The following is a 27,199-nucleotide window of genomic DNA, read 5'->3' as shown; positions in this document are numbered from 1 at the left end:
AACCCCCAAATGTTCATTCCGTGCCCTACAGGTGATGTCAGGTAATTCCAGAATTCCACTGCTCCCTCATGTAAATGAGTGTCTGTCCATCATTTGCTGTAGTCTCCCCAGTTCCAGAAAGTTCTTTGTTCTCGGTTCCCCCATTGGTTCCCTTAGAAAACCACTCCTTCCCTTCTCCCTCATTGGTCCTGTGCATGTCACCCCATCTCTGCTCCTCCCCTGAACCTTTCCCTCGTTGGGCAGTTTGTACCCTGACCACCCCTATCCTCCCCCAGTTAAATACCCTGGCCCCTCCTTCCCCAGTTCCCCTCGGAGCCATCCCCCTTCACATGAGGTCGTCTCCCTGCTCCTGTTTCTTTGTCCTCAGTCTCTCCTTCAATAAACCCACGTGGATTTTAACAGCACGAGAGTCCTCTCATCTTTGCTGGAGCTTCATTACTCTATCTGGGCACCTGTTGACTAGCCAGCAGCAGGTCGTCCTGTGGGATTCAGTCTGGGGCAGCCCACACTACTCCAGCTTTACCCCTCACAAAGTGAAACACTCCCTAGTCCTGAGACAATACTGCCCCATCCACCTCCGTGTTTATGAGGGCAGGGCTGCCCCAGGGCACTTCCCACACAGCTTTATGGAAGGCCTCATCCAGCGGGTTCAAGTTCCCGCCCAAGGCTGAGGGGACCCCGCATGTGCCTGGGCGGGAAATGCCGCCTACAGCAGGGAGCGGGCAGCAGGGGTGCAGCGGGGACCCATCCGGGCCTCCCGCGTCCCTCAGGGCGCGCCCACGTCCCCTCAGCGGCCCTGGCGTACCTTCAGCGAGCAGCATGTCCGCTCAGTGACACGCGGTGTGCCTGTGTCCCCCTCAAGTCACACTCATGTTCCCTCTGTGACACCGACGTTCCCTGAGGGCCATGATAGACACCTGCCTCCATGTCACCTCAGTGGAATCCAGAGCAGCTGTCACCCCCTTCCCTCTCAGTCACCCTAATATTCTCTCAGTGACATGCAGGTGCCTGGCATTCGGAGACCATCATGACACCTCAGCAGGTGTCATCAGCCTTCCCTTCAGTGACAGAGAAGACACCTGCAAGTTCCTATGGGAACTTCAGGTCCCTCAGTGAGCCAAATGTCCCCTCAGCATCACCTGGAAGGCCTATCTATCCCTCAGCAACACTCAAGTCCTGTCAGTGAATTGAGGGGCAGCAGCCACCCACTCCCTCAGTGACTCAGCCCCAGTAGAACAGGTCATGCTGGCCAGGACCAACCAGCAGGCAGAAAGCCACTGAGGCTGGGGAAAAGGCTCTGCCCTGCCTAGAATGTGGGCTGAGGGTTGGGAGAGCTCCATTTTCCCCCTTCAGGTGCTGGAGACAGGGCCTTTCACCCTCCTTACACGGCTGCCCCTCTCTGCAGGCAGCCAAAGGAGCACGACAACAAAAGGCCAATGACAGCAAAAGGCCAATGACAGCAAAGCAAAGACCCAGCCCAGCACACAGGGAGGTAGACCAGCACAAAGTCAGCCTGGCACCCTAAAGGTGCCTGCCCACACTCTCATGTGTCCCTGCCCTGGGAATGCCAGGAATGCCCTTTGTCAGAGGGCCTTTCTGTGGCCCCTCTTGGGCTCAAAGCTGCTGCTCTTCTCCCTCATTTGTGCCTAAAGACACAGAGCTCGGCCTGCCCCATGGCAACAGGATCAAGACGCAGTAAGCAGGCAGTTGAGCTCAATGCCTAAGGCTGAGGGGCCAGGGGCTCCAATCTTGAGCAGAGGGAGGGCACATGCCCAGCCCCACAACTCCTGGCTAACAGCCCTGAAAGGCTGGGCCCAAGGTTCCACACCTGATGCCAGGGGGGTCCCTCCAACCGCCCACTGAGGAAGCGCCAGAGCAGCCAGGAGCCGGGAACAAGGTGGTTGCCTGGGGCTGCTTGTGGCCTCTGACACCCAATTGCTCAGGGCTTCCCACTGCCCCAGCCCCTCTGGGTCTCCCCCAGCCCGGCCAACCTGCCCGGCAGCAGCGCTGCAGCCCCACAGGAGCTCCAGAGGAGCCCCATCAAGAGGCACCTGGGAGCCCTCAGCAATCCAGCCAGCAACACGGGCAGGAGGACACGGATGGCGCTTCCTGCCTGGCATAGGGCTTGTGGCCATTTCCAGGCACTGCTCCTTGCAGGGATCCCCACAGCTCCGGCCCTGCCCACCCGCTCTGTGGGCAGCACAAAGGCTTCAGCAGAGACACCAAAGGCCAAGGGGCTTGTGGCCATTTTCCCTGCAACACTGCATGCCTGGGCACCTTGCTGAGCACAAGCAAACTTTTCCCCCTCTTCCCCTATGCCCTGCAGACTCTCAGGAGCAAAAGAAAGATCCTGGGAATCTATTATAACAACATCCTATATTTATAGACTAAAGAAAAACATAAAGAAGCAAAGAACAGTCTTGAACAACGGGAAAGTTCCCTACTAGCTCAGGTGGCCCCAGCAGACAGAGACTCTGGGATCAGCTCTCTGCAGAGTACCAGCAGCACAACCAGCCAAGCCCAAAAGGACGAGGCCGTGTCTTCCATGCCCTGCAGAGACGATCTTCCAGATTTTCACAGATGGAATATTGAACTGTGCAAAGTCTGAATTGCCAGGCTTCTGACAGGAAAGTTGGGGTCATTTGCCATTTTTTCAAGGGCTGCAAGAGAGAGGAACAGAACCAAGGTCAGATCCTGACTCTGTAGGGAGCCGAGGGGAGTCCCTCCTGCCAGGGACATCCCAGCCAGCTCTTGCCATGGCCAGGAGGGATCAGGGACCAAGGGGATCAGCCTGAAGCTGCTGGCCACGAATCCCCCAAGTGTCCCTGAAATCTCTGTGTGCTCTACCTAAGAGAGCAGAGCTCTCTGCAGCCGGGGCAGGGCTTCAGCTCACCTTGGCAGTCCCCGCTGTCAGCCCGCTGCCCTCTCTCACCATTGCAGATCAGCTGGAGCTCTTTCTGCTGTCCCCTCAAGCTCCATCCGGCCATCCCTGGGAACACAGAGCCTGTCAGGCCCAGCAGCACAGCTCCCTGCCAGCGGCGCTGCCAGCCCTGTGCCCACACGCCCTCCTGGCCCGGCAGGGCTCAGCCCAGGCCCTCGCCGCACGCTGCCGCCCCAGGGCACGGCTGCCAGTGGGCAGGGGCACAGCTGCCAGCCCGCACACCGAGCACCGCGCTCAGGGGGCTTCTCCAGGCTGGGGCTGTGGCTTCCCAGCCCTTCTTACCAGGATCTCAATGAACCTCCAGAGTTTCTCTTTTACAGATTTTTCAAGATCTCTCCTGTTCAGGAATTTGGCCACACAAAGCAGGGTTTCCCGAGAAGCCTGGAGAGCAGTAGAGACACAGAAATGGCCCCGCAGCCAAGGGCCCAGGATCAGCATCCCTGTGCCAGGGCCAGGAGGAGGCTGCAGCCCGCCAGGTGCCAGGACAGGAGGCAGCTGAGTTCCCTCCAAGGGGGACAGCAGCAGCCCACGAGTCCTCACCTCTGCCACACACTGATTCTCATCATGGCAGTGGGAGAAGAGTGGGAGCAGGCTCTGACACACTTGTGTCATCAGGGGCTTTTTTCCTTCTTCTACTACAGCAGACAGCAAGGTTCGAAAGACAAACATTGAGAGCTGCTGCACATGGCTATCATCCTGTGTAACAGGAAGGAAACAAGACCTTGGCATCAGCTGATTCTGGCCCATGTTGTCGCAGGCCTGCATCTTCACGGGGCACTAAGTGTCTGGGCAGCAGCCAGTGGCCGTGGCTGAGGGCACAGAGCCTAATGTGGTCAAAGATGGCAGGAGCACCTTAGCCAGCTGCAGGGCGATGGGGCTGGGTATTGGGGTGTCATTATCCAGGAACAAATCACTAAGTAGAACAATGGGCATCCTGACCACATCACTATGATTTTCCTGCAGGAGCTCCCTGAGGCTTTCGGTCAGGCTCCCCATTCTTTTGGCCTGTGCGGAACAAAGGTGTGTGAAAGGCCACCCTGCTGCCACAGGGCCTAGAGGCCAAAGGCCTGTCCCGAAGCACTCGGGCAGCTGAAGTGGGAGGCAGGAGAGCTGGGAGCAGCTGCCCCAGTGCCTGAAGCCCAGCCAAGTTCCAGTGACTGTGTTCCCCAGCCCCACGCTGCCTGCACAGGTTCATCTACTGCCCCCTCCTTACCAGCCAGGGACTATCCCTGAGTAAGAGGAGGGCCCTTAGAACCTGGCGGCGCATCTCTGTGCGCTCATTCAGGAAGTGCCTTGACAAGAGATCCATGATGCTGTCACTGCCTGCACTCAAGTCCAGGCAATGCAGGACCTGAAAGGCACAGGGCAGTGACAAGGGGACCGGCCGGCAGGAGCCCAGAACCGCACAGGGCTGGGCCCAGGCAGCAGCACGGGGCGTGGGCACCGTCCCAGGCAGCTGCGGCTGCGAGAGGGCAGAGAGCCGGGAGGCAGCGCTGGCCTTCAGACTCACCTCCACAAGGAATGCCAGGGCAGGGAAGTTCCAGTATGGCATCTCATTGCTGAGCAACTCAAGGAGACAGCCTAAGATGCTTTTGCACAAGCAGATGGATTCATTGCAGATCTCCCTGGAAGGCGGAAAATGGCACTAAGATGTGGCAGCAGCTCTCTGGCCTCAGAGAGAAACAGACAACTTTCCCAGGCATCGGCTGAGAAAGTCTGAGAAGATCACAGGAAAGAATGAAAAAATATTCTTATCTTAACATGCTGCACCTGGTATTGTGAACATGTGGAATATGTTACGGAGATTTGTCTACCAAAGGATGCTTTCTTAATTAACTAATGGTGATAGTGTTTAGACTAGAAAACGAATTAAATCAACCTATATCATAACTATCTATAAGAACAATGGATTTCTTAATACAGATTATTATTGATCAGACTTCTGCAATACATGGAGTCAGTGATAATGATTACCTAGCCGGGGGCCCGTTCCTACGACACTAAGACATTGAGCCGGGGGGGGGGAAGCCCCTCCCAGGACAGACTGATGCAGTTCTTGTCCTTACCCCCACCCTGCAGGGGGACCTGGGCGCTTTGAGATGTGGCTGCTCTTGGGCACCCTCCTCTCCCAGCCTTTTCCAGTCTGCTTGGCCATCCCTCGTGCCTCTGGCCCACAGCCACGGGGACTGAGTGTGATACCCCAGACACAGAGCACAAATGCCGGGAGCAATGGGGAGAAGGGGGTCTCACCTGGCCAGCAGACCCACGGCATAATGGTGGGTGTCAGCACAGAGCAGCGTGTCCCAGCCACGCTTGCGCTCCACTGACACCACCACATCCTCATAGTCCATTTGGCACAGCAGGGACTTCAGGGTCCTCACCGCAAACCTGAGTGCAGAGCAAAGCCCTGGTCACACTAGGAGCACTGGCTCCTGCCCTGGCTGTGTGGCAGGGACAGAAAGACTGTGATGGAGCACCTGTTGGGGCTGGTGGCAACGCCGTGTTCTTCCTGGCATCCCTTCCAGAAGGTGTCTGCCGCCTCTGGCATCTCTTTGGTGCTGAAGAACACTTGGAAGAGCAGATGCACAAATAACTGCGGGAAATGCACCATCACTATATGTGGGACACAGGGCTCCTGGAGGATCTTCCATATCATCACAGCTGCCTGCAAAGGACAGAGCAGCCCGAGACAGCGCTCAGTGCCAAGGTGTCCATGTGACAGGGCCTGAGCGTGGCAGGGAGAGGCCCAGAGAGACACAGGGGGAGCAGCAGGCCTGGTGGCCCTGCAGCTGTCCCTAGGCCAGGTTTCAGGCCAGTGCCTGAGGCGGGGAGATGCAGTGGGGGAAGGAGGATGGAGAGCTGCTGGACAGGCGGCCTTGGGGCCAGCAAAGGTCACTGGCAGAAACTCACAGCCAGGGCAAAGACACCCATTTTGTCCCCATCGGAAGTGAACGTGCTGTGCTCTGGCCAGCTCCCCAGCACATCCAGGAGTATCTGCTGTGCCAGCTCTGCAGTCCAGGGTGTGCACATGATGGTCTTCCATAGAGCCATGCAGCTCTGCGGGGTTAGAGCTCTGTCTCAGGGGATCTCAGACACAGCACCATGGTCTGGGCATCTCTAGAAGCCCGGGTTGACCGCTGGCTCTGCCTTTGCCCACTGCCCCTCTCCAGCAGCAGCCAGACAGCCCAGCCCTGTGGGGACAGGCCCCTGTGGGGCAACGATGGAGCATGGCAGCAGGCTTGGGGCTGACATGCCAGGGCTGGGAAAGGGAGCAGCTAGAGGGCCCTGGAACTCTCTGTTGGTCAGACACCTGGCACAGGCTGTACAGGGCGATGGGTTGGGGTGAGCCCTGTGCCCTCTGGGCGGGTGGGCCCCATACCTGTCACAGGATGGGGCCACACGCAGGAGTGTCATTACTGCATCATTTGGCTGCGGTTCTGTGAGATACAGCAGGGCATTGTCCAGCCTGTGCTCAGCAGAATCATTGGCCATGAGCCACTGGTGGATGTATCTCACCATGGTGGGCACCTGGAGAAGGCAGAGGGAGACTTGGAAAGCTGCCAGAGGGAGCACTGTTCCCAGTGTCCCAATAGAAGTGCTTCTCTTCCCACCGCACTGCGATGGCCTCAAAGGCTCACAGGGGCCAGCACTAGTGGCTTGGGAAGCCATGTGACTCATGGGGGAAGTGAAGCCTGGCCACAGCTGCTTACTTGCTCTGCTCTGGAAACACCCCTCTGCACAAGCAAATCCAGTAGAGAGGCACTGGTCTCATGTCCGAGGACCTCTGAGCATGCTCTGAGTCCAGGGCTCATGGTGCTGGTCTCTTCCCGCCAAATTCTCTTGATGAATTTGCAAACGAGCTGTAGGAGAAGGGCAAGAAGCCATGGAGTGCTCCAGATGTGCTGCTGGGCTGAGCAGTGCCAGCAGGCCCAGCCCAGGTGGGGATGGCTGCAGGTACCTGTGCTGTTCTGTGGAAGTGGCCATGGGCGGGTTTCTTCTCTTCTGTGCGGTCCAGGGCTGCATCTGGCAAAGAGCGAGCGCAGCCAGGACTGAGGGGCTGCGGGAGAGGCCGGAGAACACAGCCCAGCCCTGCGCTCCCCAGGCAGGGACAGCCCCAGGATGCCCCAGGGGATGGAGCACGGCCACTGCGGGGTGTCTGCCCAGGCCCTCTTCTGTCCTGTCCATGGGCACGTCCCCAGGGGATGGGATAGGACAGGATGTGACGGGATGGGGTGGGATGGGGCCAAGCTGGCTGAAGGCACCAGCCCTGCGGCCTGGCACTGCCACTCACTCTCCTGTGGTGGATGGAACGGCACCACCTCTTCAGTCTCCTGTGCTGGGGCAGCTGCAGGGCTGCCTTCTTCCTCCTCCATCCAGGTCAGCTTGGGCACTCTCAGGGCTCCCTGCCCCATGGCAGTGACCGGATTTCTGGCTACTCTCAGGAGAAATGCCTTGGAAAACTCTGGGGCACCAAGTCCCACGGGCTGCCCTCAAGGTCACCTGCAGAATTGAAGCCTCGGAAGGCCACAGGTCACAGAGTCCTGTGGTCTGGCCTTGAGGTCAGCTGCAGGAACAATGCCTCAGAAATGCTCCGGGTAGGACAGGAACGAGCGCGCTGTGCGGGGGCTCCTCACGGCACCGCTCTGTCCCGTCCTGTCCCGTCGCCTGCTCCGAGTACTGTGGCGTGCTCTTGCCACTTCCAGCTCCTGTGTCACCACGTGTGTCAAAGGGCCCTTGGACACCTGGATCCATTCCACACTGCACCATGTCACCAAAGGGCCCTCGGAAACACTGCCACCTGCCCTGGGGCCACCCCCTGCCCACCCAAAGTGGCCCAGGTTGGAAGGAATCCCTGGCCCCAAGTGTCTGAGACAGCCCAACAGGATCTTTAGGAACGCCTCAGACCATCAGCAAACGCTGCCCTGCTCTGTGGGCTCAGGGCAGCAGAAGGAGCCCCCAGGGCTGCCGACTCAGCTGCGCTGGGAAAGGCACGGGACCTTCCATGGAAGCTTCCATGGACATCCTAAACCCGCGGGTGTGGCACGCACAAGGAACTGTGGGCCAGGGCACGAATGCTGCTCTGAGCCCTGGGGCCCGGAGAGCGCTGACACCAGCAGCTGTGGCAGAGTCCCCACCCAGGCAGACCTGCCACCCCGAGCCCTGGCAGGGCTGGTACCTGTCTCCTGCCCCAGAGACCTGTGCCCCTGGGAGTCTTCTGTGCCAGAGGGAGCCAAACCCACCTGCACTGGGGGCTGTGCTCCTGCCTGCAGGGGCTGTTGGCAGGAGCACCTGGAGCAACTGCTGGCAACACTTGGTGTCTGTCAGATGATGTTGCTCTTCCCTAGAATTAATTTTTTCTATAGAAGGGATTAGCAGCAACACAAAAGCTCCAATAGCTAGTGAAATTCAGAGGACAGAGACACAGTCACGTCTCATTGGACATTTCTGCGCATTTTTAAAGCATTCTGGAATAAAAAAACAGCCAAGTTGAATGCTTAATGCAGCAGATTGTGTGTCTAGTTGAAGCCAGCAGCTAATACCTGGTGGATTGGGAAAGTGCAGAGGACAGGAATAACTCTCAGAGGAAAAGAAGGTGTTCTGTGTCTCTGAGTGTGGTGCAAGCACCCTAAAAGAGCAGCCAAGGGAAGTACTGAAAGCAGACCTGCTGTTCTTGTGCACGTTTTATTGCTGTTTCTGTGGGGTCCAGAGGCACCAGTACAGCAGTGCCTCCGCAGCCCTGCTCCAGGAGACGTGGTCACCTGGGCAGCCGTGAGGGCCCGGGCTGGCCGCCAGCCCTGCCTCTGCCCCCTGCCCCTTATTGGCAGCAGCCAGACAACAGCGCCTGCAGGGCTCCCCTGCCCACCGTGCAGGTGCTGGCACCAAACACTGGCGCTGGCTCTGGAGGGGGCAGAGGGCCGGCTGCTGCCCGGGGAGCCGCGGTGCCGCCCCGCAGCCCCACCAGGCCACGGCTCCATCGGCCCTGGCAGGAGCCTGGAGCCTGGAGCAGAGCCCGTGCGGCCTCTGGGAAGGGAGCAGCGTGGGCTGGTGCCCCTGGGTGCAGCACCGGACATGGACTGACTCCAGAATTCAGACCTTACAGAACATGGTTTCACAGTTACATTCACACAACAATAGATCTCTACAGCTTCAGGCAATCACACAGCAGGTTTTTGTTGCCACATGGCAGGGTGCTAGACATGCTGCAGCCTCCTTCAAAGTGTCACCTTCAGAAGCTGCTCTGAGTAAGGCCACAAGAACAGCCATTTCAAGTCCACACACACACATAGCCCAGCAGAGGAAAGACAGAAAGGGTCTATTTATGATGTATTCCAGCAAAGGTTTATTGCATCCACCAGGCTGAAGGGATCAGGGACAAAGACCTGGCCATGTGCTCTGCACAAGGTTTAGCAGGGGTCAGTGGCCCATGGTCTGAGGGCACGGGGCAGCACAAAGGGCAGGGCAAAGGGCATTGGCCTACAGGGAAGATGGGGCCAGCCACCAGGGATACCACAACCAACGAGGAAACAGGGAAAGGAAAAACGCAAGAATTTGGGACACGGGGAAAGGAACTGGGGTGGATCCTGGCGTTGCAAGGCTCCATGGCAGAAGTCTTCTCTTTAAGCCTAGGTGGAGACTCTATTGTATATTCTTCCAAGGCAAGGCCCTTGGGATTTCCCAGAAGGGTTTAAAGCATTCCACAGGTTTTATACAGGGAGGGAGTGAACAAAAAGCACAATTTTCACATCCAAGGCAGATAAATGATACGGGAAAAATAATTTCCAGAACGGAACCTTATCTCAAGAATTTATGATGCAGCTAACTGCCAAGTGAATCAGTGAAAGCCTGGCTCCTTTACTTTTCAGCAGAAAATATTTCCACAGGAAAACAAATACCACTGCTATTGTTAGTGCTGGAGCCCCCAGGATGATGTCATGCACAGCATACAGTACAGTTGGGTGATGAAATGCAGGGGGAAAAGAGCAGCAACCTCTCTGAATGTATCATAAGGATATAAGGCCTGCAGAGAGTATCCAAACAGGGGAATGAAGATGATGAGGGGCCAGGAGGGGAAGCTATATGAGGAACAGCTGAGGTCAATTGGCTTATTCAGCTTGGAGAAGAGGAGGAGGTCTCAGCATGGCTGGCAGCTCTCTCCCAAAGGACAGCTCCAATCTCTGCTCTCTGTGACAGGGACAGCACCTGAGGGAGCAGCTGGAGCTGTGTCAGGGCAGGGTCAGGTGGAATTTTAGGAAAAGGTTCTTCTCCCAGATGGTGCTGGGGCACTGACCAGACTCCCCCAGGGAATGGGCACAGCCCCAGGCTGACAGAGCCCAAGGAACATTTGAACAATGCTCTCAGGGATGCATAGGATAGGATTGTTGGGGTGTCTGTGCAGGGCCAGGGGTTGGACTCCATGATCCTTGCAGATCCTTTCCTCTGGTGAGTCTGGGATTCCATGATTCCAAGACACTGGGAAGGAAGGTTGATACAATGCTTTGCCATGTAAAGAAATGCTATTTGTAGTGCATTCAGTTGGCTATGCTCTCAGTTATACAAAAAAAAAAAAAAAAAAAAAAAAAAAAAAAAAAAGTGACAGAATTCAGCTGCTATTTTAGACAGAATGTGCCACCTGACCATATCAAGCACTGCTCTGTTTAAAGGTTCCAACAATCTCTTCTCCATTTCCAGCTGCAAACATCAGCAAACACATTGGAAAAGTCAAATTAATTCCAACATTCCCAGAATACAAATTTTCATGACTGAAACCAAGGAAGGATTGCCCACAAAGCCTTAGAAACAGTTCTTAGATGAATTAATGTCTCTCCCATGCAGGGCTGTAATAGCTGAGCTTCTGCACTGCTGAAAGGTTCCGGGTAGAGGGGGAACAAGTCCCACAGTGTTCCTTTACAGTCTGAAATAGGGATGCAGGGTTGGACCAAAGGCTTTCCTTGGGGGGATGATGCTGAAATGCACTGCATTCTGGCACACACACCAGCATTCCAGACCCCAGCAGGTCTGACAGCCCGTGCAAGGAACAAGCAAGATCCAGCTACTGCAGGGCAGCACAGGAAGGGAGATTGATTCATTCAGACATGCAATTAGTGCTTGAAGGAAACCACGCACAGGTCCCTCCAAGTGAAATGGAAAAGCAAAGGGATTTTGGCAACAACAGCAGAACTCCTGGAAATAGGAGTGATTTGCAACAGCAGCTTAACAAGGACTAATTGCTGCCACTGGACTTTAGGGCAGACGAGAAGAGTTTGGGTGACACAGGAATCATTCAGGAGATAAGCAGTCATCTCCAGTTTCACCACAACCTTGCAACAAGCAGAAAGGGCTGTTTGATCAACAAAAATAAAAATTGCAAGAAAATCCTGCTGACTCCTGCTGAGACATTGATACTCTGGTGCCTCCGTTACCATCTGCTTGGGGGTTGCTGCCAGCTCCGAGCAATTATTCTTCCTGAATTGGTACCTGTGTGAGCAACAGAAAGAATTGGAGAGTAGAACTCCCAGCCCACCTCAAGGCTTTGCTTTCATCCTCTCGATTCATCAGCTCAGCCTTGTCCAGGGAAGGGTGTCCCTGCCCGTGGCAGAGGGTGGAACTGGATGAGCTTTAAGGTCCCTTCCAACCCAAACCGTTCTGGGATTCTAGGATTCTTCTGAAGGCACTGCCATCTATCATGAGAGGTCCCTTTCCACAAGCTCCATCATAAACTACCGTCCCTTGTCCCAGGCTGCCCCACTGTATCTAATTACAACCTGTTTTCCAGCCACACTGCAGCTCCCTTTGATCTGTGCTGGCATTGTTTGAGCAGCACTGGACTAAATGGCCTCCAGAGTTCCACTATTTCACAGCCTATTTTTTAGGCAACTTGGAACTCCAGCACATCCCAGAAGCAGCCCAGGAACTGGTGATCCTTGTAGATTTTATTAGGTGGCTGCAAGTCATTCATGACTAAATGGAACTTAGATCAAGTGAATATCCAGTTCTCCCAGGAAAAGAGTGAGCTGACTGGGGAATGTTTGGCACAGGTTTAAGGTCTCTTGGACAAAACCACTCTGTGGAAGAAAGAGCCAGGCCGTAATGTCTGGGCTGATCAAGTTGTTCCAGATTATCCCATTCAACAGTTACACTTCTTAACCTTCTGTCTCTAAAGGTGACAGTGTTCTCTGCATCAATATTCTGTCTGCCTCTCACATCCCACTGTGGGACCCAAACCAATTCTTTCTTGAAACAGGAGGCAAAAGGACACAAGGCTGATGACCAGACACTCAAACTGGACCTGAGGCTTTGGGTCAGCTCCTCACACTGCAGCTTATTGCACAGGACACAGGAAGGCTACAGCAATCCAGCCTAATGCCCCACTTTGATAGTGGAAAAATAAACCTTACTCCTGCCCTCACTTCTGTCTTTTCTACTTGGATTGCCTGCTCTTCAGAGTTAAAAGATACCAAGGGTAAAGGATCCAGCACAGCAGCTCCTCATTTTCTAGATGCCCTCCAACACAAAGACAACTAAAATAACCTTGGGTTAGTCACAGTTATTCAGAGGCAAGCGAGCAAAACAAGGTATTTTAAACAGTGCCAAAAACTGATAGAAACCCCAAATGGAAAACTGTATTTTTCATAAAGAAAAACACAAATGAGGAAGAGAATTCAGGTCTCCTTTCTTCCCCAGTATCAGACAATATGAATACAACCATCAACAATTAATACTAGCTCTTCTTTCAAAGACACAACAATTTAACACCACAAACGTTGTTAACTTTTTCAAGGCAGACAATGGATTTAAAGAGGGCTTACCCTGCTCCAGTAGCTGCTCTTGATTTTCAACTCCACTTATTTAATTTTACTGGAAATCTCTTTCAGAAGGCCTTTCAAATCAGAGAGCTTAAAAAAAAAAAAAAAAAAAAAAAAAAAAAAAAAGGAGGTTATTTTTGTAAAGTCCATCTAGCTGAAGGAATGCTAATTTCTAATTGCTAATGAGCAATGAAAGTAACAAGTAATTGCCCCTGCAAGTATTACACCAAATGCAAGAGTGCTCGAGAGGACAGTCCCAAGTACAGTGTTCATCAGGGCAATTAATGCAGTGAGCCCTGATGCCTCCATTTCAGCAAGTTCACCAGCAGTTACCAGAAGAGAGAAGCAAGAGATGGGTATTTCTTTTCAGGAGAGAATTAAGGTTAGCAGATCTCCTTTCAGTTTCAAGAGCAGCATCACTAGCCAGAGACTCACTCACCACTTCCCTTTCAGTCTGGGAAGAAAGCTATTATTTTGCAATCTAAATTATTTGACAGTAACAAAAAAAAAAGTACTCTGAAGTATATGTGGGTCTTTTCACCTGAGCTTCTGGAAAAGTCTTTGCTTCATACCAAAGCTACTCCCCACTTCAGAGGCCAAACAGATAATTCAGTCAAGCCTCAGAAAATCCCCATTGTGAACACACATACCCATTTCAACATCACAGTCATAAAAAGATTATTTGTATGGCAATTATCATAATGTGCTCTCTGGTAGATGGGTAGCCTTATATTGCTTAATTACACCATGCCAACACCACCAGAAGCTAAACTTGACAGACACCTTTGCGATGGGGACATGTCAAGTGTGTGACATCCCTTCTTCCCACTGGTGTCTCATGGACCAGTTAGACAGCTGAATGTTGCAGTTTAAGATGGAAATTACTTCTGTTTTATTCCATCCCACAAGGAATATTGAGAAACACTCCTCCAGTGCTAAGCAAGTGTCTTTGTTTCCATTTTCCTGCACAACATAAAGCTTTTGTGGCTTCGAAGGGACCTCGCAGCTCATTGTTGGCTGCTCCAACCCCATCCAGCCTGGCTTTGGATACTTCCAGGGATCCAGGGGCAGCCACAGCTTCTGTGGGTACCCTGTGCCAGGGTGGGCCCAAACTCACAGCCAAGAATTTCTTCCCATTATCCCATCTAATCCTGCTCTCAGTGCAAAACCATTCCCCTCTGTCCTAATCACTACACACCCTACACACTCCTATCTGTGGAACCAAAAGAGCACGGTAAAAAAGCTGAATTAAAATGGGGTCCTGGTGACAGTGACAAAGACTGCACATGACTCTGGGAGGCTCATTTTCCTTGCCATGGCACACTCCCTGCTTTACCAGAGAGAATCACATTCCCTGGGGCAATCTGGGACAGAAGTACCTTTGCATCCAGTTGTCTGAATCGGTGCACCATCCTAGAAGCAGAAGGAGAACACGGAGCAATGGGATCAGTCTGGATACCAAGGAAAACTTGGCTAATTACCACACCCCCACTCCCTCCAGTGCTCCATCCTCCCAGGGAGGCAGGGCTGCATGTGACTAGCATCGTTTTTAGTACAAGTAAATTAACTAACATGCAAATTACTATTAGTAGGATGCTATTACATTTTCCTTCTCAAGACATTTTTGCTTCCAGTACTAAGGAAATGTTCTCGGTATTTGTTTGGCTTCTTATCCAATGCTGCTTGTCTCCGGGTAGTCTTAACCTGAACACTTATTTGTGGACGGCGATGTTCATGCCCACAGATATGGAAGGGTCTGGTTTTTCTTGTCCATTCCTATCAGCTCTCTCTGATTAAGGGAAATATTCAAACTGCCAGAAGTTAGCAAAGTTAAGCAATCATACAAAGTAGGTTTTGTTCTCTAGCAGTGTTCCATTTTCTTGCTTTCTTTCAGTTTTTTGTTTTTTTTTTTTTTCCTCTTATACTGTTACTCTGAAAACAGTGAGACAGATCCCAAAGATAATGTTTCCATGAGTTGGCCGTCAAAGAAATATCCAAGCATAAGTCTCCAAAGTTTCAAATACCATGATTCTAAAGACCATCTTCCCCTCCTCAGAGGTCTCCACAACTCATGCTACTAATTACACATCTCCATCTGTATTACTGCTGTGGGATTGTCTGAGATTCCAGGTCTAACAGTAAACATTCTCTGCTAAATGTAAAATCATAGAATTATTTGGGTTGGAAAAGATCTAGTCCAACCAATTCCACCACTAATTCATGTCTCCAAGTGCCATATCCACACAGCTTTTATATCCCCATGCCGAGATGGGGGTGCCACCACTGCTTTGGGCAGTCTGTTCCAGGGCTGGACAACCCTTTCCATAAAGAACTTTTTCCTAATATCCAGCCTAAACTAATGCTACAGCAAGAGTCAGCTGTGGCACTGCTTCCCATGATGAGATCGCAAAACACCATGGGAAGACTTCTTTTGTCTTCTCTTGAGCAGACAAAAAAGCACCATTTCACTTCAGAAATAAAAAGCACATTTATGCTGAGTTTATTTAGTTACTCATTAGTTTGTAAACGTCTAGAGCTGCTGAAAACGTGCCTTCACTAGAAATGTTCAAGAGAAAATTAAGAGAATGAAGACAAAGATAGGCAGGCTTACTCTTCTGATGAATCATTTGCTTTTGTATTGATTTTGACCAGGTAATTTTCCTTCATGACAGCTTCCCATGCCAGGATTTCATTGTCCTCATTTCTTGAGCCTGGGAAACGTATTTGAAGAAAAAATACTTAATTTGTGTTTCAAAGCCAAGGTGCAAAGCGGCTGGGTCAGTGACTGCCCACCCGTGACTCAGCTCTCACTTAACGCCTTTCACTGAATGCTCCTGGCAACCAGAGTCACTTAAAAACACAAAATATGAGCAAACATAAAATCCAAAACCCACCAAATAAACAAACACAAAACCACCCCACAACCTTACAAGCTCCAGAAGTCTTTCTGGCCTTTTTTTTGAGTCTTGGTTACCACAGGTGCCTCTGCTTCAACAGGTACAGGATATTCTAGCAAGATCCCATCTGGGTTTGAGCTTTCCATTTGTTTCTACATTATCCCATATTGGATCATTAAGAGTAACACTTCTAAGGACCATGATGTATGATTTTTGATTGAACTGAAACACTCCAGAATGATGAAGAATTGTCTTCTCTAAGAAACATTTTGTGGTGGTGCTGTAAATTCAAGAGCTGATACAGAGGAGCCCACTTTGAGGCATCAAAGTCCTCCAGGGTAATACTTCAGCATTTTGTCATGTTCCAAAAGGACAGCATAAACCACAGGGGTTTAAATAAAAAAATAAAATTAACTGAGATAGAAGAAGCCCAGGGCTGGTGAACAGCTGAAGTCCCTTTCTTCCACCCAGTGCTCCTCTGACCTCACAAACCCCTCAGCTGTTCCCCCACGTTCCAACAAGCATCTAAGCACCCAAATCCCAACCATTTCCATAAGAGTTAAAGGGGAAGGCAGGATTTTACAACAGTCAATACATCATTGTGCTTCCTCCATGCAGTTCTCAGTTCCTATCATCAGCAAAATCACAACCATTTTCTGGCTCCAATTAACTCTCCCATTCTTTCAGAGCTGCAGCATCAACTGTGCATCATTTGAGCAGGAATTTCTGCCATCCAACAGCTTCCCCAGCAAGAAATCCACACAGCAGTTTAGACAGCCCAAATGGTTTAGTGCTAAACAATTTTATACCCCAAAGAAGGCTCTTCCTCCTAAACTGGTAACAAATCCAGCTTCTGCTGTAGGGCAACAGGCAGGTTATTGATGGATGGGAAAAAGCCTGTCAATTATTTCAACTTACGCTCTCTCAGCTGAGAAAACACCATATTTGCTGGAGAGGCAGGGGGGGAAGGCTTGTTAAAACAATTACTATCTGTGTCCCCCAACAGAAAATGGAGAAATACCTTGAGAAATTACTTGTCACATTTTTGAGATGGTTTGCTCATTTGGCTACATGGAAACTGTTTGTTCTCTTTCAGTCACTCCCTAGCAAGAAGAATGAATTACAAAAAAGCCAAACCCACAACCTTGCAAAGCTGAGAAACAGCATCAGCAGTCCTAAAGAGTTAGGATTAATCTGAAGTCTTAATGAGTTACACACACAAGGCAATTCTACATGGAAATGGCTTAGATAAGAGAGCACTGGATAAATATCACTTGAAAACTTGAATCTTACTGAAGAGATTTCCAGCAGCACAGTGGATTTGCATGACAGAGGTCTACATGACCCTTGGAAATTTCCCAGCACAGCACAAAATGCCTGGAATAAGCACAGGATGCCGTGGAGGAACTGCAGTGCACCTGCTGCAGAAATGACTTTTGGGCAACAAGGAAAAATCCAACTCACAACAAATGGATGGCTCTTTGCTTTCTTTGTTACAGCAGCACTTGAAGCATTTCCTCAGCACCATGAATATGTAGGCAAAGATGACAAAGGGGAAGGGGATGGTCAGGCGACTGCAGTATTCCTGCACCAGGAAAAAGCGCTGGAACTTCCACACCTGGTCATTGTTCTCTTGCACTGATCCAACAGTGTAACTGATGGGAAAGAGAGAACACAACCAGGATGAGTTGGTCACCAAAGAGCTGCATCAGAGACGAGAACAGAGCATTCCTCTACTACCAGGGAATGGTTTTATAGTCACAGAATCCCAGAGTAGACTGGCTCGGGAGTGACCTTAAAGCTCACCCCATTCCATCCCCTGCCATGGGCAGGGACACCTTCTATCATCCCAGGTTGTTCCAAGCCCCATCCAGTCTTGCCTTGGACACTTCCAGGGATCCAGAGGCAGCCACAGCTGCTCTGGGCACCCTGTGCCAGGGCCTGCCCACCCTCCCAGGGAACAATTCCTGCCCAATATCCCATCCATCCCTGCCCTCTGGCAGTGAAAGCCATTCCCTGTGTCCTGTCCATCCATGCTTATCCCCAGTTCCTCTCCAGCTCTCCCGGAGCCCCTTTAGGCCCTGCAAGGGGCTCTGAGCTCTCCCTGGAGTGTTTTATTCCCCAGGTGAGCACCCTCAGCTCTCCCAGCCTGGCTCCATTCCCTTTGAGAATCTCCTCTGGACTCATTCCAGCAGCTCCATGTCCTTCTGATGTTAGGGGCTCTAGTCATTCTGAAGGTAGTAATTTTTATTAACTAGGAGGTTATTTAGTTTGTTCTCCTCAGAGAGTAATTTGCAAATGGGTGGAATTAAAACAGTAGGAAAAAAACCCCTTTAAGTTACAAATAAACAGGAAAATATATGAATAGGAAGAAAATACTCCATGTACTTTTACTACCTCAGCTCTAACCAGTCTTCTTCTAGCCTAGACACATGAGAACAGGATCCTTCTTCACAAGATATTGTGTCTTGTTAATTGAGCAGTTAACTGCTTTCTTAAGAAAAAGCCCAAACCTAAAATGAGAACACTTACAAGAAATTTAAAAGCTCTTGAGATTTATAGTAGAGGTATTAAGGACACTGCAGGCACAGATCAAACCCACAGCACAAGGCACTGTATGGACCCAGCAAAGCAACAACCACATGTGCCAGCAGCTCCCAGGCTGCCTGACCTTTCAGTGTGACATTAAGTGCAGATGGATGCTCCCAAAATGCCTCTGCTGAGAGCCTAATGCACCTTTATGTGAGATAAATGCAAACTTTCACCTGGTGGAGATTCTCTTTTTGTGTAAAAGATAGATGCAACTGGCGAAAACTAGAGGGTTTTTTACTGGCATAACAGCATAAACCAGAGCATTTACCATCAGGTACTGGTAAAGTCAGTGTTCTAGCAAATATTAAAGGGTTTTAGGGTAGAGCTGGCTTACTGCTATACACTTTTCTTCATTGCTGAGAGGTACTTGCACCCTTCCTAGGGAGTATGAGCATGCTTGTCTCTCCCCAGGCACAGATATGTTTTACCTATCTTGGATGCCTTGCCAAAAATAGTATTTCTGATTTTCTTTAGATTCTAGGTCAGCCTGGGGAGGAGGGGTCAGAGCAGAACCTAAATCTGAGGCATTCTCAACTTACCACTCTCAAACATCTCATCTCAGGCCAGGAAACACTGGCAGCGTCATTCAGCTGAGAGATGCTCTTGAGCAGCACCAGGAGTCCTGTCAATACTCCTGTTGCCAAAGCAACTTCCTGCCAAGGTACCATCAAATCACAAAAATAAACTTTGTGGTCCTCAAGAAAGGTGGTCAGAGGTTTTGAGTACTCTTGTTGTGAGTGTAAAGCAGAAAAGGACAAGGGCTGGGAATGGGAACAGAGGCACAGCACCAATCCAGCTGCATTCCCAAGTGAGACATGAAGGCAACACACCCCCAAAGTCTGGTATGAGGAACTTCCCATGATTAAATGAACTCTGTGTCACAGCTTGCAGAGGATGCAACAAAGATTTCTGGGAGAAGCTGAGGAAGACATTCCCTGACCTTGCTGGTCTAGAGGTGATGGCACTTCTCAAGACAAAGTCCTTTTGCATGTCACAAGGGGATGTGGCCCATTGCCTGTGGTCTAAGTCAGAACAATAAATGGCAGGTCCATCAAATCAGTACCAGACTTATCCTCACCACACAGCAGCTCAGGTTAATAAAACCACAGTGTCCTGAAGAGTGATAATAACTCATTTACTCACTCTGCTGCTCAAGCAAGGTCACTTGGGCAGCAACTCACATTTGGTAAGGCTCTAACCAGCATCACCCCCCTGTGATGGGTTTGCACCACACCCACAGTGCAGAGGATGCTTAGAGATGGAGGCAAAGGACAGGCAGCAATCCCTCCCCAGGACACTGCACCAGCTTCCCCCAGGCTGCTGTGACAGATGCAGAGGCAAGGGCTGACTTCCTGCTGTTTTCCAGCACTGCAGTCCCTTCCCCAGAGGTATGTCAGTACAGGGATGACCGGGAAGCCACGGCTCCTTCGTTACGCACCCGAACATGGCCACGAGCAGGTTGACCAGGAGGATGTTGGTGGAGAGCATGTAAATGCACACAAGGGGAATGGTGATCCACTCCGGGAAGCGGGGCTGGTTGTTGGCATCCAGCTCCACGCACAAGGGCTTGGACTCGTTCCCAGAAAAAGTGCAGTGGTCAAAGTTGTAGGTGGTACCTCAGAGAAGGGAGAGCAAACAGTGAGCTCCTCGTTCTGCTGGTCCTGCTCTCATCCCTCCATTCCTGCTCCCCGTTAGGCTTGGAGGCAGGGGGCCAGCACAGGGCTGGACAACCTATAGAAGGACAGAGCCTTCGACCCACTGAGGAGGGACACCCCAGAAGATAAATACCATCAATATCATCAGGGTACTGGCCAAACATGGCCAGGTAGGGCTCGTAGATGACCGAGCGGAAGATCCACTCCCAGCGGTGCTCGTTCTTCCTCAGGATGCCTTGCCTGGCTACACCAAAGGCCACCATCCACACAGCAAAGAGGAAGAGGAAGAAGAAGACGTCTATCATCTGAAAAGGGACAACAGGCATCAATCAGTGCACCCCTGCAGGTCTGTTGCAAGCCACACAGGGATGGCTTTTTGCTCCTAATTTCACAAAACACATGGTAATAACTGACCACTCCCATTCAGAGAACTTCAAAAATATTTATGCAACCACAAAAGCAAGGCATGTTTTGGAATACAGGATATCCCCCTGGCATCAGACAGGCTCCACAAAAGCCAGAACCAGGTAAAAAAGACTGTGGCTCACCTTACCCCTGTGAGATGAAAGCTTCTGAAAATGCCGCTCTGGATGGCTTCCAACCAGCATTTACAGCCCAGACACTCTGGGCAATGGTTGCATGAATTTCTAGCACTGTATGAGAGGATCCTCACCACCCTCTTCCTCAGGTACTCATGTGATGCATGCAGTGGAGGACCAAAGTCCTCCTCCTGTACCCTCTACCATCACTCTCTTGTTTGGGGAATACACATGGGGGCAACAGAAATACCACTGGAATGTTTGAGGTATGGAAAAAAAAAGCTACCAGGAAGCAAGTTTCCTCTTCTGGTCTTCAGTCTAATCCTTACTCTTTCTCTGGACAGAGAAAAATGCCCTACTCTTAATTAGGTCCCATTTAAAACTTAATTAATCCTGTTTAGCCAATTTAACTTGCTGCCATCATCAGAACATGGTGATTTCACTCTTAAGAGGGAAGGGGGGGGAAAAAAGTGTCACATCATTTATTTAGACTTTTGAATAGCTGCCAGAATCTTACCATCCTCTGCAGCATAATAATTTTGGGTCCTAGATTCCTGCTAACTGTGAAAATATGGATGAGCCTCAGGGTAAAAACTATGTAGTCCAAACAGAAAATTACTCTCCCGGAATACCAAGAGCTTTCATCAGAGTGAAGCCTGATGGAGACAGCAGAAGAAAACAAAGAGAAGCCTTGGTTAAATCATGCAGAAATCAGGTAAAAACACACTGAAACATCGAAATGGAGAGTGATAGGTGAACAATTAGAAAGCAGAGCACAGCTATCCAGGGCCCCATCTAATGACAGGTGACAGAGATGGTTAATGCATGCTCTGTTTATACCCTTTCTTCCTGACATGCATCATCATCCTGCTCATTTTTTCTCTTACCCTTAAAGCTATTAACAGCAAGGAAATTTGTACCTGGAACCACCACAGTGCAACATCTGCTGCACTGCCCTGAGGCAACAAGGACTAAGTTACAGCTGACTGAACAATTACTTTGGAAAACGTGTTTCCATAATTTCTTTGCCATGGATTTTAACTCACCCCATTGTGTAGAACAGCTTCTGGGAGATAATGACATTGTTAGGCTGCTGCACAGTCCTCTTAAATATAACACAAGGCCCAGGTGGTCATATTAAACAGCCAGTAACAGGAGCCACAAAAAATTCTAAAGATCCCCTGTCTTTTTTTTTTTTTAAGTCAAGACTTGTCAGTATTTGGGGCCTTCACAATGCAAATTCCATGAACACATTGCTCCCCAAAATTTCATTACAGGTTGTAGGCAAAACCCACCAAGGAAGGGAAGTAAAGCTGTAATGTGGACAAGAGAAGGCACTACTCACCTGAACACAATTCCTGCTATGAAGTAGAAGATTGCAAGGGTATCCATAACATTCCACAGGTCTGAGAAATACTTGCTGCCATTCATGTACCACTGGGAAGGAAAAAGAACAGAAAGTAACCCCCACACAGCATAGTTTCTTTGTCCAATTAACATTTTGTCACACAGTAAATAACATCAGAGTTCAGATGGCTTTCAATTTCCCCATAAAGAGGGGTTTCATGTATCCAGCAATGCCACAAGTTACTGGCAACCTGTTTTTTTGGGTCTTGGTGTGACCCAGGAAGCACTGCAGGGGGGAAGGGGGTAACAGTTTAAGGGTAGCTGATGCATCCTGGCTTCTCTCCCTTCACAGAGCTCATTCACTAATCTGCCCCCAGCTACATACACATGCTTTGGATGCAAAACCCAGATTTAACATTTATTCTTTTAATTACAGAGCTCTCTATTTCTAAATTGCAAGTCTAGTGAGAATCCCTGCTCATTCCCAGACTGAGTGGTACAGCAGCCTGGATCCCAAGTCTGTGCAAGAACTAACTTCTGGAATCAATTCAGAGGTGACTCATAAGGACAAGAAGCTTCATCAGGACAAACCTCTGCCAGGCCGGGAAAAATAAACTGCATCCCCAATCATAAGTATTTTGAATTTCAATTTTCATTGAAATCAAAGTTTTGCAGAGTACTGCTCAATGAATCTCTAACTGACATATCCAAGGAAGGCAATTCTGTCCTTAGTACTTCTATGGGAAACAAACAGAAATCCAAGGCAGTTTTCTCCCAAGTGCTGTCTCTGCCCACTAGCTCCTTAAATCAAATAAAACATCTGGGACTGATGTGCAGCTCTCCAAATTCCGAGCAGTTTCTTCTACTGAGAGGCAAAGTGCACAGAGGTTCTGTCCAGATTCCTTCTACACTGGAGAAAACAGGGCTTTCCTTCACACCCCCCAGTCCACCCACTCACCTGGCTGAAGGCTACCTCCATGTGGCTAAGGAGACGGCAGAGAAAAGGCCTCTCCAATTTCCCCATGGCTCAAAACAGGATTAGGAGCAGCTCCAGCTACTTACAAATCCCTGGGACCACCAGAAGTGAAAGCAGGGCTGAGCCAGTGGCTTACAGGTCAGAGACTGTTCCAGACCAAGGGCTGATTTCTCCCCAGAACTGGTTATCCAACTGCAGCAGCTACAGGGACCCCAGGCAAACTGCTCTTACTTTGTCTTGGATGTGAAAACAAAATCTGAGAGACCCCTCTCTTTTTCTTTAAAGCACACACACAACTTTGATGCAGAGTTAGACTAATGCACCCATGGTCTATCTCAGGGGAAGCCAGGGAGGAATTTCACCAAGAAGTTTAGAGGACTGGGACACTGCTCTGCTTTCTGCTCCATTTCTCGTCCTCAGGAAAATGGCTTTGCAGCCAGAACACTGGCTGCAGATAACTTTAAGTCTTCAAATTTAGCTGCCTCCACTGCCAAATTGGTACAGTCTGGCTACCAGTTACTAAAGGGAATTGCAGCAGTTCTACCTGCTCAGGGTAGTAAGAAAAAGGGACATTGTTAGGAAAATAAGGTTTCTATCCCTAAGGTTTTCCCCAGGACTTTTGCTGGGTACACACAGGATGTGCAAGGACAGGTCCAGAGACACCAGAACCTAAATCAGCAGAAACAAACACTCCATTAGTGTTTCCATGGCAAAAGAGTCTCTTCCCCCATTTTCTTAGAAAGTAAAGTTGCCATAAACAATGAATATTAAAAAGGGAAAAGACTACAGTAACAGCAGCATCAGAAATGTCATCTGAGCTCAAGTAAAAAACGATATTGCAGGGTGGGATGATCCAGCAGATCACCCACAAACACTCATGACATGACTCAGGCCTTAGTACTTAGCAGAGTCAGAACACAGCACCAAACCCACACACCCACTGCTTTTTGACTCCCACAGCAATCCTCCCACATCTCCCAGCTCTGACCACAGACTGGCAGAGACCAGCTTGCCCAAAACCCACCAGATTCCATGTGAAGTGAGGAGAAGATACCAGCTAAGTGGCTGGCTATAAAGGCAGTCCCACATGCTGTTCCCACATCACAGCTGGGCCCTGAGTCTACATTGAACTAGCAAAAACTGTAAAGATGATTAAAAGCGAAATAAAAATGCATGAATGTATGTAGATTACTAGTAAAACAAAAAATAAAGGGGGTGGAATGTAGAGAAGAGAGGCAGTAATGACTTCATCTAAAGCTTTGCACCAAGACAAATGTGCTAAGTCTAATTACCAACTACCTTGGCAAGCCAAGCATTCCTGGGAAATGCCTGCACCAGGCTTATCCTCTTGGTGCACAGACACTGCACTGCAGGGGCACAAGCAGGAATTAAACACCAGAGGAAAAAATCCCTCACTGGGCCCTGAGCTGCCTGAGCAGCTCTGCTAGGAAGTGGCTCCCCTGAGCACCTGCACTGCCTTGGAGGGGGAAAAGCTCAAGGCTGCGGCTCTAACACTAAACTTGCTGGGGTTGCAAGCGCTGCCTACTTGTCTCACTTCATCACAAAGCAGAATGAAGACCAGCACGTAAAGGATGATCTCCAGGGCCGTGGGTTCCTTCTGGAAATCCATAAGCAACACGTAGGCGAAGAGCAACAGGAAAGCAATGTAGAAGATGACGTTCCAGGAGAAGACCACAAAGGGGGAGGTGAAGAAAGACACATAATATAAGAAGAGTTTCTTACTCTTCTCCACAGGCTTTTTCCTGAGGAATTAAAAGAGGGAAAAGGTCTCAAAGCATAGCTTTTAATGCCTAGAAACACCTGTGTTCTTAAAAGTGAAAGCGCAAAGGGTGCGAGGTCCAGCTCAGGATGTCACTTCAGAGGTAAAGACATCCTGCAACCACTGCCCTGAGGTGCTCCAGTAAACTGGTACATCTTCCAGCTTGGATGGGGCTTGGAGACACCTTGGGACAGTGGAAGGTGTCCCTGCTCATGGCAGAGGCTGGAACAAGATAAGCTTTAAGGTCCCTTCCAACCCAAACCATCCTGTGATTCTGCGGTCTTAAATCCAAGATCAGAGTGAAACCCAAACTGTCAAAAGCTCATTTGGCTTTTGAATACCTTTATCTAAGACTGACTGAACACTAGAACAGCTTCCCTAGAGTAGCTGTGGTGTCTCCACCCTTGGAGATATCCAAAACTGGACACAGTCCTGGGGCAACCTGCTCCAGCTGACCCTGTTTGAGCACAGGGTTGGACTGGATGATCTCCAGCCAGCCTTGCCCTAAGATTCTACAATTAATTAACTTGCTTTCCCTCTGAAAAAATTTCCCACTAATGAAAAGTCAATTGATTACCTGAATGAGATGAAACCACAGCCTATTAAAGGGAAAAAGAACAGGCACAGTATAATCTTCCAGTTCTTAGTGTCTCTTGAAATCTCTCCATACCACTGCTTGGAAAGGAAATTCTGCAGGCAAGAAGGAAACACCATTATTTGTTGCAACAACAAGAAAATAACCTAGGAATGCTATTTTAGAACATTTGATTTAGTAAAAATAAACCCCAAACTTTGAGATTTCAATCAAAATACTAGGGATTTCTTCTACAACAAAACAGAAAGGTTTCTTCAACAACTCCTTAGGGCAGCCATGCTCCATTTATGGGACAAGGAGTTAAAGATGAGGCTGAGCAGGACTTGACCCGACAGATAAAACACTTACAAAACCATTGCATTATATGCAATGCTCATCCATGCTGGGCATTACATCCACACTGTGCAAGCCCAAAGCAGAAACCACTTCAGGCAGTCTTTTATTATCCAGTTCATTATGATTTATAGCCCCAGTCAAGATTTTTGCCTCCCGATTTACATTTGTGGGTAGAGGAGCCAAGACCCCCTGTTAGAGCACAAGAGCTACAGTGACCTGTACACCTTTCCTTCACTGCCATTACCTGCACACCTGGCTGGGCAATAAACTGCTGGTCTCTGGCTTCCACTGCTAGTTCCAGACAGTTGCTCCCTCCCCAGGCTTCACAGGAATAAGTCAGCAGCTGCTCAGCCAGTTCTTCGTCGTTGCTGTAGCACTCAGTGAACAGCTCTGGTAGAAAGAAGCAGCTCCACATTGAGCTCCAACTTCAATTTCCCACCAATTTGGGTGCAAGTATCTTTAGTGTAATATTTGTATTATCAAAGCATGTAGACAAGAACCTTTTTCACATTTTCAGCACTGCAGAACGACTGTGCATCCCTTTACAGCCCCACTTGCACATCTTCAACTTTTGATACAGAATTTGTGTCTGGATGGAAAACTGTAACATTAAATCACACAGAGCACTTAGTTCTGAACTAAAAAATTGAGTAAAAATGTGAATTCCTCCTTAAATGACTCCGTAAATCTACTTGCTTCATCCTCTTAAATTCTGTTTGGCATTGATCTAATGAATTATAGTCAGTCCAAAATTAACAGCAGGGTTGAAAAAGAATCTGATCCTTTTTCACTGGGAAATGCACTGTTCACTCCTTAGTGTCCTGCTAAATCATCTGGCCTCAGGGATGTAGATACCTTTAAAAAAAGTCTATTTAAGCAGTTTTTGCTTTGTAGAATAAGAGAGATACTCTCTGGAAACAAGCAAGATACTTCCAGCATGGCCTTGAGCTGGTCCTTATAAAGTCACAGAATCATCAATCTACTTTTTACCTGCTACTTGTTCTCACTCCCCAGAAGTACTCCCTGAAGGGTGTTTTTTCCCAGCCTGAATACTACCAGTACTCCTTAGGAAAGTATCTCCTTTTTCATATTCTCCTTCCTGTTTGTGGGCACCTTTCTTCAGCCCTGCCAGTAGAGCTAAGGAGCTTTTCCTCCCCATGAAAGAAATTCTCCAGCCCAAAAAAAAAACCTCCCCTTCACAACACACACCTTTTGAAGCCAAATTCTTAAGACAGGACACAAAATTTCTACTGGGAACAAATGGTATGGAAGGAATTTCTAAGCAGTAAAATCACATGTTGACATAAAAGAAAAATGTATTTAATGTTGGATATCTAGTTTTTAATTCCTTGGTCTCTGACCCTTCCCACTAAATTTCTAAATGAGTCACAGAGCAGCCACTTACCTACTGCTCTTGTCTCATACTCATTAGCGAGCTCCTCAGACTCACCAGCAGCATTTATATCATTCTTCACCTTGGCCATGCTTTTCAGGAGCTTACTGGCCCCCAGGGCTGCCAAAGTGCAGCCTCTGGTCTGTGGAGAGAGACTAAAGTCGTGAAAATCCCCCTGAGAAGGGAACATGATCACAGAATCCTGAAACCACAATGATTTGGGTTGGAAAGGACCTTGAAGATCATCTCATCCCAACCCCCTGCCACAGGCAGGGATAGCTTCCACTATACCAGGTGGAATTCTTCACAAGTTATCCTCCATTTTGCTCAGTTCCCAGTCCAGAA

The 27,199-nt window shown here is 49.5% G+C and overlaps 1 protein-coding gene across 2 annotated transcripts in view; it reads right to left on the bottom strand.

Moving 5' to 3' along the window:
• Positions 1 to 9,257: 9,257 nt before the first annotated feature.
• Positions 9,258 to 27,199, bottom strand: part of TRPM8 (transient receptor potential cation channel subfamily M member 8) — a 36,038-nt gene continuing 18,096 nt past the window's right edge. The window contains exons 14-26 of one of the 2 annotated variants that reach the window (XM_072931921.1): positions 26,867 to 26,996; positions 25,706 to 25,851; positions 25,108 to 25,220; positions 24,297 to 24,513; positions 21,773 to 21,864; positions 20,945 to 21,083; positions 20,022 to 20,193; positions 19,672 to 19,849; positions 17,106 to 17,296; positions 15,356 to 15,455; positions 14,124 to 14,157; positions 12,748 to 12,834; positions 9,258 to 11,416 (exon numbers count right to left, since the gene is read on the bottom strand). In XM_072931921.1, coding sequence (XP_072788022.1) covers positions 12,784 to 12,834; positions 14,124 to 14,157; positions 15,356 to 15,455; positions 17,106 to 17,296; positions 19,672 to 19,849; positions 20,022 to 20,193; positions 20,945 to 21,083; positions 21,773 to 21,864; positions 24,297 to 24,513; positions 25,108 to 25,220; positions 25,706 to 25,851; positions 26,867 to 26,996 — 1,563 coding nt within the window. In that variant the 3' untranslated portion in view covers positions 9,258 to 11,416; positions 12,748 to 12,783. Of the gene's footprint in view, positions 11,417 to 12,747; positions 12,835 to 14,123; positions 14,158 to 15,355; positions 15,456 to 17,105; positions 17,297 to 19,671; positions 19,850 to 20,021; positions 20,194 to 20,944; positions 21,084 to 21,772; positions 21,865 to 21,930; positions 24,514 to 25,107; positions 25,221 to 25,705; positions 25,852 to 26,866; positions 26,997 to 27,199 lie in introns of those variants that run through there. The other variant, XM_072931920.1, reaches the window with a different exon arrangement.

The sequence above is a fragment of the Taeniopygia guttata genome, chromosome 7, assembly GCF_048771995.1.
Source record: "Taeniopygia guttata chromosome 7, bTaeGut7.mat, whole genome shotgun sequence".
Classification (NCBI taxonomy): domain Eukaryota; kingdom Metazoa; phylum Chordata; class Aves; order Passeriformes; family Estrildidae; genus Taeniopygia; species Taeniopygia guttata.
Note: the sequence above shows the minus strand (reverse complement) of the source record. Positions and strands in the feature narration are given on the sequence as shown.